We start from the raw sequence: 16,773 nt of genomic DNA on the forward strand, positions 1-16,773 counted from the left end.
AAAAGGAGTGGGCCTTAGTTCTATATATGGATGCCTTTTCGAGATATCGCCATAAACGTGGACCAGGGGTGACTCTCGAATGTGTTTGTACGATATGGCTATCAAATTAAAGGTATTAATGAGGGTTTTAAAAGGGAGTTGCCCTTAGTTGTATATGTGAAGGTGTTTTCGAGATATCTACCAAAATGTGGACCACGGTGATCCAGAACATCATCTGTCGGGTACCGCTAATTTATTTATATATGTAATACCACGTACAGTATTCCTTCCAAGATTCCAAGGGCTTTTGATTTCGCCCTGCAAAACTTTTTCATTTTCATCTAATTAATATGGTAGGTGTCACACCTATTTTACCAAGTTTTTTTCTAAAGTTATACTTTGCGTCAATAGACCAATAAAATTACCATGTTTCATTCCTTTTTTTTGTATTTGGTATATAATTATGGCATTTTTTTCATTTTTCGTAATTTTCGATATCGAAAAAGTGGGCGTGGTGATAGTCGGATTTCGGCCATTTTTTACGCCAATACAAAGTGAGTTCAGATGAGTACGTGAACTGAGTTTAGTAAAGATATATCGATGTTTGCTCAAGTTATCGTGTTAACGGCCGAGCGGAAGGACAGACGATCGACTGTGTGTAAAAACTGGGCGTGGCTTCAACCGATTTCGCCATTTTTCACAGAAAACAGTTATCGTCCTAGGAGCTAAGCCTCTACCAAATTTCACAAGGATTGGTTAATTGTTGTTCGACTTATGGCATTAAAAGCATCCTAGACAAATTAAATGAAAAAGGGCGGAGCCACGCCCATTTTGAAATTTTCTTTTATTTTTGTATTTTGTTGCACCATATCATTACTGGAGTTGAATGTTGGCATAATTTACTTATATGCTGTAAAGATATTAACTTTTCTTTTAAAATTTGAATTTAAAAAAAAAATTTTTTAAAAAGTGGGCGTGGTCGTTCTTCGATTTTGCTAATTTTTATTAAGCAGACATAAAGTAATAAGAGTAACGTCCGTGCCAAATTTCATCATGATATCTTCAACGACTGCCAAATCACAGCTTGCAAAACTTCTAAATTACCTTCATTTAAAAGTGGGCGGTGCCCCGCCCATTGTCCAAAATTTTACTAGTTTTCTATTTTGCGTCATAAGCTCAACGCCCTTACCAAGTTTCATCGCTTAATGCGTATTTGGTAATGAATTATCGCACTTTTTCGATTTTTCGAAATATTCGATATCGAAAAAGTGGGCGTGGTTATTGTCCAATATCGTTCATTTTAAATAGCGATCTTAGATGAGTGCCCAGGAACATACATACCAAATTTCATCAAGATACCTCAAAATTTACTCAAGTTATCGTGTTAACGGGCAGACGGACGGACGGACATGGCTCAGTCGAATTTTTTTTCGATACTGATGATTTTGATATATGGAAGTCTATATCCATCTCGATTCCTTTATACCTGTACAACCAACCGTTATGCAATCAAAGTTAATATACTCTGTGAGCTCTGTTCAACTGAGTATAAAAATGTCTTACTTAATGACTTCAATAATACGCTGGCATACCAATATTCGAAGAATGTATCCTTGCGCTCTCGCTCCTCAAACAGGCTTCTGAACACCAATCGCATACGATTTGATTACCTACCTCACTTCAAATCAAATTGACTTCATTTTTAATTGGCTTATAATGGCACGTGCAATACAACCAAAGCCAAAAAAAATAACAAAGACCAACAAAAAAATAATCAGATTAAGCCAAAAGTTGTATTAGGCGCAAACTAAGGCTCATATAAAAAGTGGATGCGGGTATGAAAACTTATAAATTATAACAACCGCTGTCAGTCGTAGTGCAGCTGATGCTGAACTAGCGCATACAAAAGGTTGCCAACAATAGTTGCCAACAATGATGCCAACATTTGCTGACAGTCGCAATGCTCAATGCCATGAATTTGTAAAGAGCTACTCACACACACATACTTAAGTATATTTTACTTACACACTGCAATAAACTTCCTTATGTAAAGGTAAAGCTAAAAGAGAATTACTGAGTCGAACGTAATTGAGACAGCCAAATAAAGTGAAGTGTATTTGTATCTGTACCCTAAAATCATACTTCCTTTTAAATATTTTTAATATATGTACGTTTTTATAGCCAGTGGCGTAACCAGGACTCGACTAAGAATTAGAGCTGCAAAAGTATCGATATTAGGCTTACTCGATATTTTAGATATTTAAGAGGGAGTGTATCGATATATCGCGATATATATCGAATTTTTTTATAGTGAAAAGCGCTTACTCAATTTAAAAGCAATATCAAGTACATCTCAGACATTTATGTAAATAAAATATGTACATATATATATATATGTAATATTGTCTTCATAACTTCGAAACTATCATGAAGCACATTCTGCAAAGTTGTCCGCGATGGTAGCTTATACAGCGAAACGAGGGTATGTACAAAGTTACAACACCCTTTGTCATCCACTATGGGAAAAGGTCGAACGTCTGCGGTGACTAAACCCTAGTAGGGTGCTGTCAAAAGCCTTTTTACGTGATGATGGATTTTCATATGTTTTTTTCATATAAAAATCAAACTTATTTTGCCAGCTATGTGAATCTAAATTTGCAGTTGTATGCGATCGTTCTAGATGGTGAAACAAATTGGACGTATTACCACTAGTTTTATAACATTTTTTGCAATAGTGGCATATTGGAAAAGTATTACTGATTTCGTCAAAATGGATACATATACGAATACATGTATATATGTGTAAATAATATGAAAAAATAACGTACTTTTCACATTGAACTTTTGTAAGAATTTTTCAATATTCAGAGCCACCAACTTGTTAGGTATTCATCTAAAATAAACACAAATCTGACATAATGTATGTAATTTTATTTATTCATGTTTTATTTGTCTTACCAAAGTTTTAGCCGCTGGTAATTCTGCCACTAGAAAAAAGAATAAGAAAAGATATTTAGAAAAAACCATCGATAATCGCACCATGAACCTAGTACTCGATGTATCGATATTTATATCGATACTTTTGCAGCTCTACCAAGAATGGCAAGGGTGTTTAAAAATACAAAAATGTTTTTGATGACCAAAACTGGAAACGGAGTCGAAAACGGAACTGTAGAGAAACAGGAACTGTAGCGCAAGCCGAAATTAGAAGGAAACCGGAGAGGTAACCAAAACCTAAACGGAAACCGGAGTGTGAACCGAATGGGGAGAGAGTTTAAAAATACTACAAAAAAGTTTTTGATAACCGAAACTTTACCCGGAGGCAAAACCAGAGCAGTAACGGAAGAAAGGAAACCGGAACTGGAACGAAACCCGGAGTGGTAACCAAAACCTAAACGCAATTTGGGGTGGAAACCGAATAGGGAAAGAGTTAAGAAATACTACAAAGAAGTGTTTGATAACCTACCGAAAAAGAAAGCGGAGTTGGAGCGGAAGCCGGAACTGGAACGGAAGCCGGAGTGGCAACCGTAACTAAAATTAGAATTGAAACTATAAAACGAAAACGGAACTAAAAGATAAACCTGAGGTATCGTTAAACTGAGAGCCTTGGAAGCGGTCTTGCGATCCCTGCAGTTTGATTATTCAATCGGAGGTACCGACCTCACTTACTCACCTCTGTATACGCCCATTTCTGCAGTTATAAAATATCTCGTAATGTGTTGTAGAAGTACATTTATTGCTAACTAAAGGGTGCCGAACCGCATAAACTGAATAAACGTACAATACGAACAAAAGTTAACAAATCAAACAGCAACAACAACTATTTATAGCTTAAAAATCATTTTCAAACCATTTACAAAAGGTGCCCAGGTGTATACCTACGTGTTTTTGTATATCTTCTGGTGGGCTGACAAAGCCGCACTTGTTTATATTCGAAAGATGATATATGTATGTATGTGTGTGTGAGTTGAGCTGTACCAAAATACCTTTATAATACCGCCGTAGGCTCTTTGAAGTGCAAAAGGGTTTTTGTAATCTAAAAGATGTAATATTTCATAATTAGCTTTTATTATTATTACCTATTATTTGAATCCAATCGGCCTAAAGGAAATTTGACATTGAATTTAAAGCAAACGTGTATGCGGAATATTGGGAATAAATTTAAATAAATTGGGCCGGCAGTATGTGTGTCCTACAGCACTAGGACGGTGCCTAACTATTGACGGCATCATTTTCATATACACAGATGGTTCAGACTACCCAATCACACTAGAGTCTTCTTGGCAGAAGTATCAACCATGGAAGCTGCAGTTAGGATAGGGACACATAATATCAGCAACGATGTCTGGATATTCAGCAAGAATCACGCTGCTATCAAATCTCTTGGCTCTTACTCATTCAATTCTGAACAAATACTAAACTGTCGAAAATCTCTTCAAGAGGTGAACCAACAGAATTGTGTACACCTCACATGGGTCCCGAGGCACAGGGACATCGAGTGAAACTGCATTGCAGACGAACCAGCCAGGCAGTGTATGACCAGGCAGCTTCTTCCCTAATCCAGAACGCTAAGCCAGGTTAGGTTAGGTTTAACTAGCCGGTCCATGAGGACCTCACATAGACTGAATGAGTCCGTAGTGTTACCAATTTGTTTTAATGACCAAATTGAAAAACCCTCTCAAAAACTATAACCTATTTTATAAAATAACTCCATCCTCTTGGCAAATACTACAAGCTTTCTAGGACTTAAGCCACACGCTGCTTCTAAATCTGACAGCTGTATCACTCCTAATAGCTGGATTCTTAGTCTGGCAAGCGCAGGGCACGAGCACAAAACGTGCTCGATCGTTTCCTCATCCAACGCGCGCTTCCTATTTCTGCTATCACGGACCAAGCCTAATATAAAGGGTTGTAACGTCAAAAGGCAGTGTCCAGTCAGAATACCCATCATGAGTCTTCAGTACTCTCTTTTATGATAAAAGCAACTTTATTAGTCTAAGCTAAGCCAACTCCTTGTTACATGCAAGCTGATGCTTAAAGAGCACATCCACTGGCAAGCTAACAAAATATGGCATCGAAGAGCACCTGGCGAAATAGTATCCTTATCCTGTTACTTTAACACCCTAAGTCAGGATAAAATTTCATCACTTGTAGGAGTACTAACTGGGCACTGCCTTATAGGTATGCATGCAGAAAAGTTATAAGGAAGACGAAGAAGAGGAAACGGTGGTTCACCTTATCTGCAACTTTCTGGCGTTAAGTGGTGCAAGGCCGCACTTTCTGAGAGCTCCCTTGCTAGATAATCTACGCCAGGTCGTAAAGTATGACATCAAAGACTTGGTAGCCTTTATCAGGTCCTCGAAATGATTCAAAAAGGAAAGCTAATTGTGTATTTTCGTGGTATCATAATGGGCTTAATGTCACTGTCCTCGGGTTGCTCTCGGGCAGCCACTTCAACCTAACCTAGCCTATAGCAGATGGCAGATAAATGTGTTTTTGGTCAAATATCCCAAAAACCAGATCCACACATGGGTGCACCTTTTTAACTAACGTAAATTTCTGAGCTCCCTTCAATAACTATCCGCATTTCTTACATAAGGCATCTTATTAAGAGTGGAATTAAATGCATTATCTCACACAGAGGTTAGGTTAGGTTAGGTTAGGTTAGGTGGTAGCTGCCCTGATAAGGGAAGCTCACTTGGACAACATGAAGGTCCGTTGTGATACCACATATAATAAAATAACGGTGACGTACTATAGCTACTTGGAGAATCGTTGGGTAGCAACGATAAAGTTCCGAATGATACCGATTTCAACCTTGGATAAATCCTCGGGCGATCCAAGTGAGTCGCGACCGAAGTACTTTCGCCTAGTTCTGGCAAAATCTGGGCAATCAAGCATCAAGTGATTTGATGATTGCACCTCATCAATCTCACACAGACACGAGTCTACGATTTATATAATCATTTGCCAAAAAATTCTATTAAGTTTTTATATTATTAATATAAAATTTTACTTTCGTTAGGCCTTAATAAATTGGCACATCAAATATTTATCCAATAATCTCAGCCTAACGAAAATTTAAAGCACGAACATATACACACACACACATGCACACAACAAGCACGACATGGCCGCAGTTTTATTATTTATGTATGTGAATATAAAACCACTAGGGCAAAGAGAGTAGATTAATAAGAGGGAGCATTGTAGAGTCGTTCATTCTCCACAAAGTGGGACGGCTGCACCAAGAATACACCATACGTTTTACTCCTGCTTCGTTTTCTCCATCTGGATTAAAAAAGTCATGAGCCTGGGCATTCGCGCAATTTTAGTGATGTAAATTGCATGGCGCCAGCGTCAATGCGGAGCCAGCTCAATGGTAACTCATTGACGCAATGACACTAAGCGAATTTTTGACGCTACTTAGTAGTGAGTGCGTAGTACATTTCACTTGCGCTATTGAGTGAAACGCCTTTTGTGTGTCAGGCACGAGTTTGGTGTTATTGGCGCTACTGGCAATGATGACACTGAGCTGATGACGGTAGCGCTGGTAGTTCAGCTTTTGAATCAGAGAAAGAATTGATGACCCCTGTAAATTATTATGGCTTTGGCTATTATTGGATGTGACTTTGAACTAAATAAATGTTGCGGACATAACAAGCAGAGTCATTTTTGAGTTTTATATTTTAGATTTAATGCACAATTAATATGGGTGTGTTTGAGCAGCCAAATAATAACAGTAGTATTGCTAAAGTGCTGCTTAGTTGATGGAATGTCGCTAATTTCCTAGAGATGATCAATAGATTGTCAACATTTCGTTCAACGAACGCGCGAAATTGCCACATCTGCTCAAATGTTGCTGAAGAACGTTATCCGCTGTTATAAAAAGTAACACTGCTGCAGCTCGAACACACCCTATATCGAGAAAGTAACAAATAGACAACTTAGCTTTTTTTTACAAATCGCTTGGCTGAGATTTTCATTTGTTGATTTAACTTAAGCTGTTATGCCAATATATTTCAGCCAGCTTATTTTCAAATAGGTAATTTTTCCAAAGGCAATATAAATTACAGAGTTATACAGCCTTAAAAAGTCAGCTATGTTGAGGCGGACAACATGCAAAAGGTATGGTCAATTCCTCGTACAGCCGTCCCACAATTTCCACAAAGCTTTAGAACTCTACAATGTACCATCTTATATTTAGAGTCTTTGACTAGGGTAAATTAAATACTTAATAATAATAAACTAAACAGCATACAAATTGAGGTTACGTATACGCCATGGCCCCTTTGGGGACTAAAATCTATGTACATATAAGCAAATGACACAAAAACAAAGTACAAAGGCAACGTAGGAATGATATTTAAAATGCACAAACTGTAGCAAAATAACATATGGAAAGTGTGTATAAAGGATGCATAGAAAGCGCCACTTGCAAGGGTTATTATAAAAGGCAGTACATTAGATTGATTTAAAAAAAACAAAAAAATTCCTCCCAAGCATACTCAAAATTTTCGTGTTGGTGTAAAAAATGTACTTTATAGCATAACACTCGGGCAATTGAGAAGATTGTCGTATTCATGTAAAATTTTATGATTTGAGCTGTTTCCATGGTTTCCAATATAAAATTTTGTATAAAAGCATACTACACTCGGCGTATAGGAGTTCTTGTGAATTGCCTAACTAGGTACATACATATGTAGAATACGATAGTTGAAAATGTCCCCAAAGGCTTACAACACTTGTCTTATGAGGATTTAAAATTAGGTACCGTTTAAAAGGTATTCCGGAGTAAAGTTTTTGTATTTTATTTTCGATTTGTGCTTTGCTTTAGGAAAACGCGGATGAAAACTTAAGTTGAAGAGTTGGGTCATTGGCTTTCTTAGATGAAAAGGAAATTTGCGGTTTTACAGTGGATCGAAAAAAGATTTTCGTGACTTCGCTCGAGTCTGTTTGTAAACAGATCGATCATAGCAGGAGTGCGGCTTCGAGTCCCTCTCACGGTATAAAAGGTTTCCATGAAAACAGTTTTTCAATGACAATATATAGAATATAGAGTTGCCACCTAACCATATTATAAGATCTCAAAACTTTCAATCAAAAGAAATCAGGTTCGCAAACCACAAATTTTCAGACCAAAACGAAATTCGTGAAACACTTGGGCGGGAAATGTTTTTCTTTTAATCAGTCAAAAATTTATATGCAACAAAATTAAAAAAAAAAAAACGTGTATGCATATTTTTGCTGACGTGAGTTGATAGACTACGTAAATTTTTCTTTGGGGAATTTAAAATGCGCACAAGTGCATAGAAGTAAAAAATTATCAATTCAACATGCAGATATATATTTACAAACACATACATACATGCACAAATGATAAGCATACATAACATGTACGTATATAATTTTGAAATATTCTAATAGTTGTTATTCGTCGAATTCATTCAAAAACAAAATGATTGAATAGCGAATTAATGTAACAAATGAGCACTGACATTAATAATTGTTCCACTGGGAGTAGTGCCAAGGGATAAAACAAAAGACGAAGTCACACTTTTCACTTTGCAAAGTGACGCAGGAGAAAAAATTCAAAACATTGAGGAAGAATGGCATGTTTGATAAGAGGTAAAACTTTGTTAACTTGCTCTAAATACTCAAAGCATACTTTCAAGTCAAACACGCGCGCACACTCAAGCATGCTTTCAGCTAGATACATAGATGCTTGTATGCATATGAACTTAGGCAAGTGGAAAGTGATGGCAAATGGCCAAGTAGGAACTGTATTTTCGAGAATGTGCATATACAACGCAGATGAAAGATTAAACATATTAAGTTGCAATGAATCATAGAACCCACAAATTAAGGAAAAAAATGGTTTCATTTTAAAATTTAAAGATACGTAATCACCGTCATCAATCATGGCAAACATGTTTTGCTTGCACTCTTAGCAAGTAAAAGGCCTTGCAGACATGTTGGTTTTTGTAGAAAGATACAAATTTTCTCAAATATAGATAGTCAATCATGTCAATAAATTTTTGCAATTTTAAATTTACTCCGCCTTAAATTTACTTTCAATTAATATTTGGCTTAGTTTCGAGAAAAATTATGTATTTATTAAATTGTTGTTTAATCAATATTATTACTTAGCTTATTAGCTACTGTAATTGAATTATACAATTGTTTCAGCCGTATCAATCTCATCAAGCATCTGCAGTTTTAAATAAGCCAACCTCAATCATGCTGTACTCTGCAATGTAGACAATGCAGAAGAGATTTTTATTGCCGTCAGAGAAAAAAAACAATAAATTGTATTTATTAAAACTGCAATAATCACCACCACCAATCATGTCAATCATATCTAAGTTTTTCTTCTAATCAATCATGTCAATCATATCTTGTTTTTCCTTCTAATCACATAGGATATCATGCAGATATAATGTTTGGTGTACAACTTAAACAAAAAAGAACCGAAAAATCCTGTCAATCATATCAAGCATAGCTAAATTTAAACCCAAATTGCACTGGTTATCAAATTCACATTAAATCGAACGTAATTCTGCTTTTGACAATTAATAAATATGAAAGTATATTAAATGCCATTCATAGTCCAGAGTGAGCTTTAAGTCTCCCACTCTAGAGATATGAGCAACTACTGTACACGCCTTTCCTACTAGATGCATCACATGCTACACCTGTCTCCTTTTGATTTCTCCAAAACGGATTGGGGCGTCTTCCTTCGACTCATCGATGCTGCATCCTCCTTTTCCGACAAATCGCGTAGCACGTTTGGTGAAAAAAGTATAATATTTTTGCTTGTATGAAAGCATTTTACTTAATATCAATCATGTCAAGCATAATTCCTGCGATAAAAAATTTTCATACAAAATTTACAATAAAACTAATTTTGCTGCGATGACGCTAGCTGTAGTCAATCATATCAAGCATTACAGGAAGTTATAGTTAAGTGCGTCCTCCCAGCGGTTTAGTCGGCTTAGAATACACGCTTGACAAGTATGCTTGTCGTAAGGCGACTTAAATACCTAGACGATTCAAGGGGCTTCTCCTGCCCAAGTGCCAACCTCAGCTACTCGTGGCAAATCTTGATCCTTAAGCAGTAGAGGCTCTGGCGACCCCAAGTTCCTCATGGAAGTAGGTGGTGAGGGCGCAATGGCCTAGAAGATTCAATGTGGTCATATTAAATCGTTCTGGAGGTGGACAGGCTTGTACCCCAATGGGCTTATTATCTTAACGTACCCGATCTATGTCCGGCAAAGAACCTTCAACGTCGGTAACACTCCCCAAAATCTTCAAGAAGTGTTTTTATCGTTACAACAACATAGTAAAGTACGTGTTCGTTAATAAAAGTAGTTCCCATTAGCAGACCAAATAAATTCCATAAATTAATTTGCGTGTTTTTCAAGTTGTAAAGTAGCAACGCATACGTGCAATCAATCATTACACGCATGAGTTTAAAACATATACTTAATGAATATTTCTGTTTAAATTTTTTTGATAACTAATTTGTTTTTATTACGCTTCCTAATAATTGCTCTTTTCATGCATCAATCATAGATACAAAATCTCACAATGCCACTAAAAGCTAAAAAAGAATTTTGTACTCAATCAGATAAAGAATATTTGGCATCGATCAATCAGACTTATTCGACATAAATTTAAATCATGAAAGTTATTTCTACATTTTCATAAAACAAAAACATATTTCTTACACTTTCTACACCTTCAAAATGTCATGTCAATCAAAGCAAAGCCTTTTTCGGTTGAATTACTCTATATATCAATTGGGAGTATACATATGGTGTATGTATATATATATATATAAACCTCATACACATTTGAAAAAAAATCGTTTTCTAAATACGCATCTTACGCCCCCCCCCCTCCCCCCTTATGCTTGATGAATACAACAAAGTTAAAGATATGACATCTTGCATTTTCACTTTTCCCAATCTTTTCGTTTTTTTTTTTTTGTTTTTTTCAAAGCCTTTAATGAGTAAAGTTTGGTTATTTCAATATTTTAGAAAACGAAAAGTACATGTCATCTATTTAGATAAATATTTGCCTAACAAGTTAAGGAGTTTTAGTCAATCCCATGCGAACATATTGGTAGGCGCTCAAGCAGACAAATACGAGCCATAGCAGTCAAACGCATATTGAATACTAAGGAAGCGAATAACTACGGCTTATATGGATATGCTCAACACGAACTTTGTGCCACTTTGTAACAAACATGCTGAGATAAAACTTATACACATAAGGAAATAGATAGTATATAGGCACATGGGAACCTTGTCAAGCTTTACGTGAGGTAAAACTTTTCGTGAACAAGCAGCAAAAAACCAAAAATAGACAACAATGAAAAGTTTGTTAAACTCTTTGAGCTGACTTTGTATTAAATTTCAAGCCATATTGAAAGAAGCTCATGTACATATGTATTGCACGTGCCAAGTTTTGCAGTGAGTAGGATGTGTTGAAATACAAAGTTTTGTGCTACTAAAGAGTTCATTAACTTTTGGTTTCATTGTTCATATAATACTCACAATATGATTGGCTTACTGGGCTGATGCGCCTACAAATTGTGTAACTAAGTGTAAAGTAGCTCAATGTGTTCGATAATTTTATTTGTTATTACAACTCAGCGGGAGGCAAGAAATTAAGTTTGCCTTTATGACTTCGAGCTCAGCCGAAAAGTAAGTAAATCAAATTAGTGCAATACATTTATTAATTAAGTGAAAATACATTACATTTTGCAAGCAGGTGGCATCACTAGTCACACGCTTATTAGTTTAACAACAACCGCTCTAACATCATGCAACAAAGAACTTAGGAGATCAAAGAGGACTATCTGTTGAAAATATTGTGAGAGGATCAATGCTCTCTCAACGGCAGCGCAACTCTAAACAGCTCTCTCTACAGATCACAAAATATAATTTGCACTCTGAAAAGACAAATGTGAGCTACACTAAATAGCCGCTAAAAAACGCTTTCTATACTGTATATAAGGCTATCAACACTCACATACAATGTGAGGCTCGCCGATAATTTATGGTAGAGAAAAAAGCCTAGCAACAGAGCTAGCTGAGCGCAATAAGCTTTGTCTACTTACAGCCCATTCAAGTCAGCAGGATCCGACGGGGTCTATCACAGTCTGCTACAACAGTGAAAAAGCCATATAGCCGAAGCCTTGTCCAATCCACATAGGGCATCTCCACTGCTCGGTTACAATCCAAACAGGTGGACAGAGGTTAAGATGGTATTCAATCCAAATCCGGAGAAAACCGTGCAACTGTCTTCGTCGCATCGACCTATTAGCCTCCTAAAAGGTATCGAGAAAGTTTTGCATAAGAACATTAGGGATTTCAACTTAAAAACACTTCCTCTGGGTAGGACTCGTTCTGCCTATCAGTTAGGATATTCCACGGAGAGAGCTATTTATAGGCTGACGAAAAAAATTGAAAAAGCTTTAGTTTTTAAAAATAAAGGCCTTTGCATTTTTATTAACATCTCAGGGGCTTTCGATAACACGACAAAAACAAGCTATCAAATAAGCTGTGATTGACAAGGATATAAGTTCAATGGTCATTTGTTGAGTTCAATCAATGCTGAAGAGCAAAAAATTTATCTTGAGTTATGAGGGGCGACTGTGTCAATTGTGATCACTAGGAGATGCCTTCAAAGGGATGCACTCTCTTCTCTCTTGTTAGCCCTAGTAATAGATGACCTCCATCGGATACTGAAATGCTGAGAACGTCCCCTGCTGATGCACTTAGGGCCTTAGTGAATACCTCACTTCCGTATTCTAATAGATACAGAGGCAGTATCTGTCGCACTAAGACTTCAAAATATCTCTGAGCGCAAGAGGCATACGAAAGTCAAACACAATTCATACATACTGACCCTGACTCAGATGTTTGGTTCGAGAATGGATCAAAATTTAATGACGAAAAAACTGGAGCTGATATCTACTGGCCGCACTTCACGAAATCGATACCAAAGGGGTGCTACTCCACTACTTTTAGGAAGAAATCCATGCAACTGCGGTAGAGAATGTTTACGAAGAGACTTTTCTTCGAGGGGTATTCTCATTATTTCAAATAGCCAAGCAGCCTTACGTACCTCGCAGTCCTACACAATTACTTCTACTAAAACTAGTTGAGGAATGCATTAGTCCTAATTGATCTGGGAGCCAAACACAAGGTTGGTTTCCAGGGCATAATGTCCATGAAGGCAATGAGCAGGCGAACTCATTATTCTAGGCAGAGGGAGGTGCTCTTACTGGGTACCATACGGGACACTGTAGTCTACAATATAACCTACGTAAGCTAAACACATATACTAACTCAGTTCAAACTCTCAGTCTCGCTCTCTTACAAAAAATTCGGATTTTCTCATATTAAACCATAATATCCAAATCAAATTATACGCAACATCACACAGCAAAAAACTTTTAACAAATTTCAATTAAAAGTTTAATGTCAAACAAAGTCTTCCAGATGATTTCGCTATCAATCTTGTTTTGATTTGACAACCAACAAAGTACAGGATGAGAAGATAGATGACTTTCATTTCCATGAAGATATCGATTTTCCTATGCTTATTTTAAGTTTATATGGCTACCGAGAAACATTCTTGAAAAAGTTAGTAAACCGTCTCCTGACCTACGCAAACACTCGTTAATGCGCCTCATTTGAGTCTAGTGAGTATATTTTTAGCTGCAGCCTACACTTTGGGAAGGGGGATGCTTTGGGATAAATAGATACTCGTTAGCAGTGTTGTTATTGTGAAAGTGATATGAAAGAGAAAGATGCTGTTTGATGAATGCGCACTACGTAAGGAGAAAGAACATTGGGACAACTAAAGTTTGAAGAAGAGCTAGATCCGCATCAGTACTAAAGATTTACTAACGGCGACGGAGACTAATTAGACAATCAGACATCGCGTTGCTTATCTCAATTGGTATGTGTTCCCTTTACGAAGCTTAGTCAGGATATGTATTTCGTATCGTGGTCAATAAAAATTCACTGAACTTCTGAGCCTCTCCATCAAGGAAGGAGGAGTTGACGTGAAGTGTAGTAATGCGCCTTTCGATAGCTCATCCCCGAAAGCCGTTCAAATTTCACTATCATTATACGCCATTGTTAAGGGTGGGTGACCTAAAACGTTCGACGTAGTAAAATCCAACCGGTTTCCTTAGAGTCCACTTAGTATCTGAAGCATCATAGCATTGAATCCACCCATTATTGGGGCCAAGAAAAGCCACTTTAGTTCGAGATGGAAGGAATGCCAAAAGGCTCAATTTGAAGGCGCTACTGCATGCGGTACTCCAATATGCTCGCTGGTCAACCCTTAATCAAAATAATTTGTAGCTGAAGAGCAATCAAACTTCCAAGCATCACTGTGGGTCAGAATTTGGTGGGAGACCTTACAAATTTTCGGAATTTTAGGAGGTAGCTGACATGCTTAATTTCTATCCACTGACGTCATATTATGTTAGTTATAGGCATGTAAATCAATCGTAGAAGGTGATGGTACCGAGACTAAGCTTTACTCATTGCATCTTGTATAGGAACCCGAAAATCATATGCAGGTCGAACCAGAAGTATTTGAAACAACAGCCTTTTTAGTTTATGTCAAGCCATGACTTTTTGGGCGTGGAGTATGCGGAACTCGAATAATTGATTAATGAATCAAGTTTGACTTTATAGAGAGACATTTTTTTGTATTCCTGTCGAGACTCTTACTCATCTAAACATGTCTTAAGCTCGAATGTCGAGTGCAGTGCTACCCCTAATTGTTTACTATTGATTATAACGCCCTATGCTTGGTCAGTTTTGATACCATCTTGTCATCCCTTGTCATATCTTCTAATGACGTTGTTTGTCTATAGTTCAGTGCTTTCCACAGTCTAAAAGCTCCCCCTCCCCCATTTACACTTAACTGATATTCTTATCAAAATGATTAAATGTTTTCTTCTCTAAAGTTCCTTTTTAGATCTAGGCGCTACCAAACCCTACTCTGAATTCTTTTCAACATTCCATTTCCAAAACCAATGTGTTCATTTTAGCCAAAGACATCAACGATGCGAGCCTTGCCCTTCAACACACAACTATCCTTCTTCTTTCTTCATTTCTCTCTTCCAACCAGTCTCTTTTTCACAGCACTTATGTTAATTGTGCAAGTGTCGTGCACATAATTCAATTAAAAATTCTATTTGTTTAACCTCACTTACATAAACTATCGCGTTTACATACATACATACATACATACACATAACAAAAACAAACCTACTCACCTGTGGGATAAACAATTATTGTAGCGCGATTCTTATTACCCGGCGCCATGAATGTGGCCACAGTTTGCGCGGGAAATGCTGTTGTCGTCTCCATAGCATATCGTGTCGCAGGTAACGTAGACAGAGCTGACATCATCGTTGTTGCTGTTGTTTGTACTGGGCCACCAACAGCTGCAGTCATTGTCATGCCATCAAGAGCGCCGACTCCACTAGCAATTGCAGTGGGTGGCATTAATATATTCATATAGGGTGTGCTGTTTGTATAATCGGCGTAATTACTACTTAAATTAGTTTGTGCCACATTGTCGAGCGTTTTATTGAAGAGCGTTTTTGATGTTGAATTAAAAGTTTCAAGTGTTGGATATGTTACAGCTGGACGTTCGGGTAACATAACGCTGTCGTGCGGCGGTATGGATTGAATTGGCGTTGTGAAGGGTGTAGCGGTGAGGATATTGGAAATGTTGGAGGCGTTTGTGGTGATATTGAAATTTGTTGTTATACTATTTGTGGTTGTTGTTGTTATTGTTGCAGTTGTTGTTGTTGTACCAAGTATAATTGTTGTCATATTGTTCTTCAGCAGTCTTGTTGCATATTTGAGAAACTCCAAAAGCATCGCCGGCTATCTCGGCTGGGACGTTGGTTTCGGGATGGAGTTGTGAGTGTTTTGATTGCTGTGCTCTTTGTATGTGCACTAGGATGTGGTCTGGTTGATTTCTTTGGGTAGTTTTTTCGTTATATTTTTATGAACATTTTGATGGCGTTATTTTTTGTGTCCTTTTTTGGGAGATCCCAATTGCTGTCAATTTGATAGCACTTTTCAATTTTTTTTATCAAAACGTTTAATCGTTTTTTATTTATGAATTATTGAAATTTTTGGGACAAAAATAACTGGTGCCCATTTCTGAAAACATACAAATCTCGTAATACAAGTAAACTTGTTCTAAAAAGAAAAATTCCCCAGAACAAATTCACTTGTATTAAAATACTTGAATTTTTGAGAAACGGGTAAAGATAATGGGGCCACAATTCAGAGAAGAGTGCAGAGCGGTACATCACAAAGGAAGTTCTGACTCTTCTACCGAAGGTTGTGATGCCGTTGCAGGCAATACTATTCAGAGAAAACCTTCTGGGCACCCTTCGTGATATATTGCGACGTTATCTTAGTATGGTGAATAGGCACGATATAAGCTTCACAGGACACTCCATTGTGCCGACCACCATTTTAAAAATTCGATGTAGGCCCCTTACGATGGGCATTATGTCTTACCAATGGCCAACTACAGCACTACAAGACCATCGAGGTCACCACTCGACGTTAAGTTCCTAGGTCAGCTGTCACCTGGGAACTGTTTTGAACAAATATCAACTGGGCGATTCTCTATATGCCATCAAAAGAGCTTTTCCATGTACCCCTTTAATAGCAAATATAGCTCTTTTGAGCTCATTAAATTCCCGAGAGATTGTATTGTACTCGGTTAATA

At 37.2% G+C, this 16,773-nt stretch overlaps 1 protein-coding gene across 1 annotated transcript in view; it reads right to left on the reverse strand.

Annotated features, from left to right (window-relative positions):
- LOC137249472 (mucin-3A) overlaps window positions 1-16,773 on the reverse strand; it is a 64,775-nt gene that overhangs the window by 45,137 nt on the left and 2,865 nt on the right. The window contains 1 exon segment of the mRNA XM_067781017.1: window positions 15,293-16,193. Coding sequence (XP_067637118.1) covers window positions 15,293-15,905 — 613 coding nt within the window. The 5' untranslated portion in view covers window positions 15,906-16,193.

This window comes from Eurosta solidaginis, chromosome 4 (assembly GCF_040869045.1).
Source record: "Eurosta solidaginis isolate ZX-2024a chromosome 4, ASM4086904v1, whole genome shotgun sequence".
Lineage (NCBI taxonomy): Eukaryota > Metazoa > Arthropoda > Insecta > Diptera > Tephritidae > Eurosta > Eurosta solidaginis.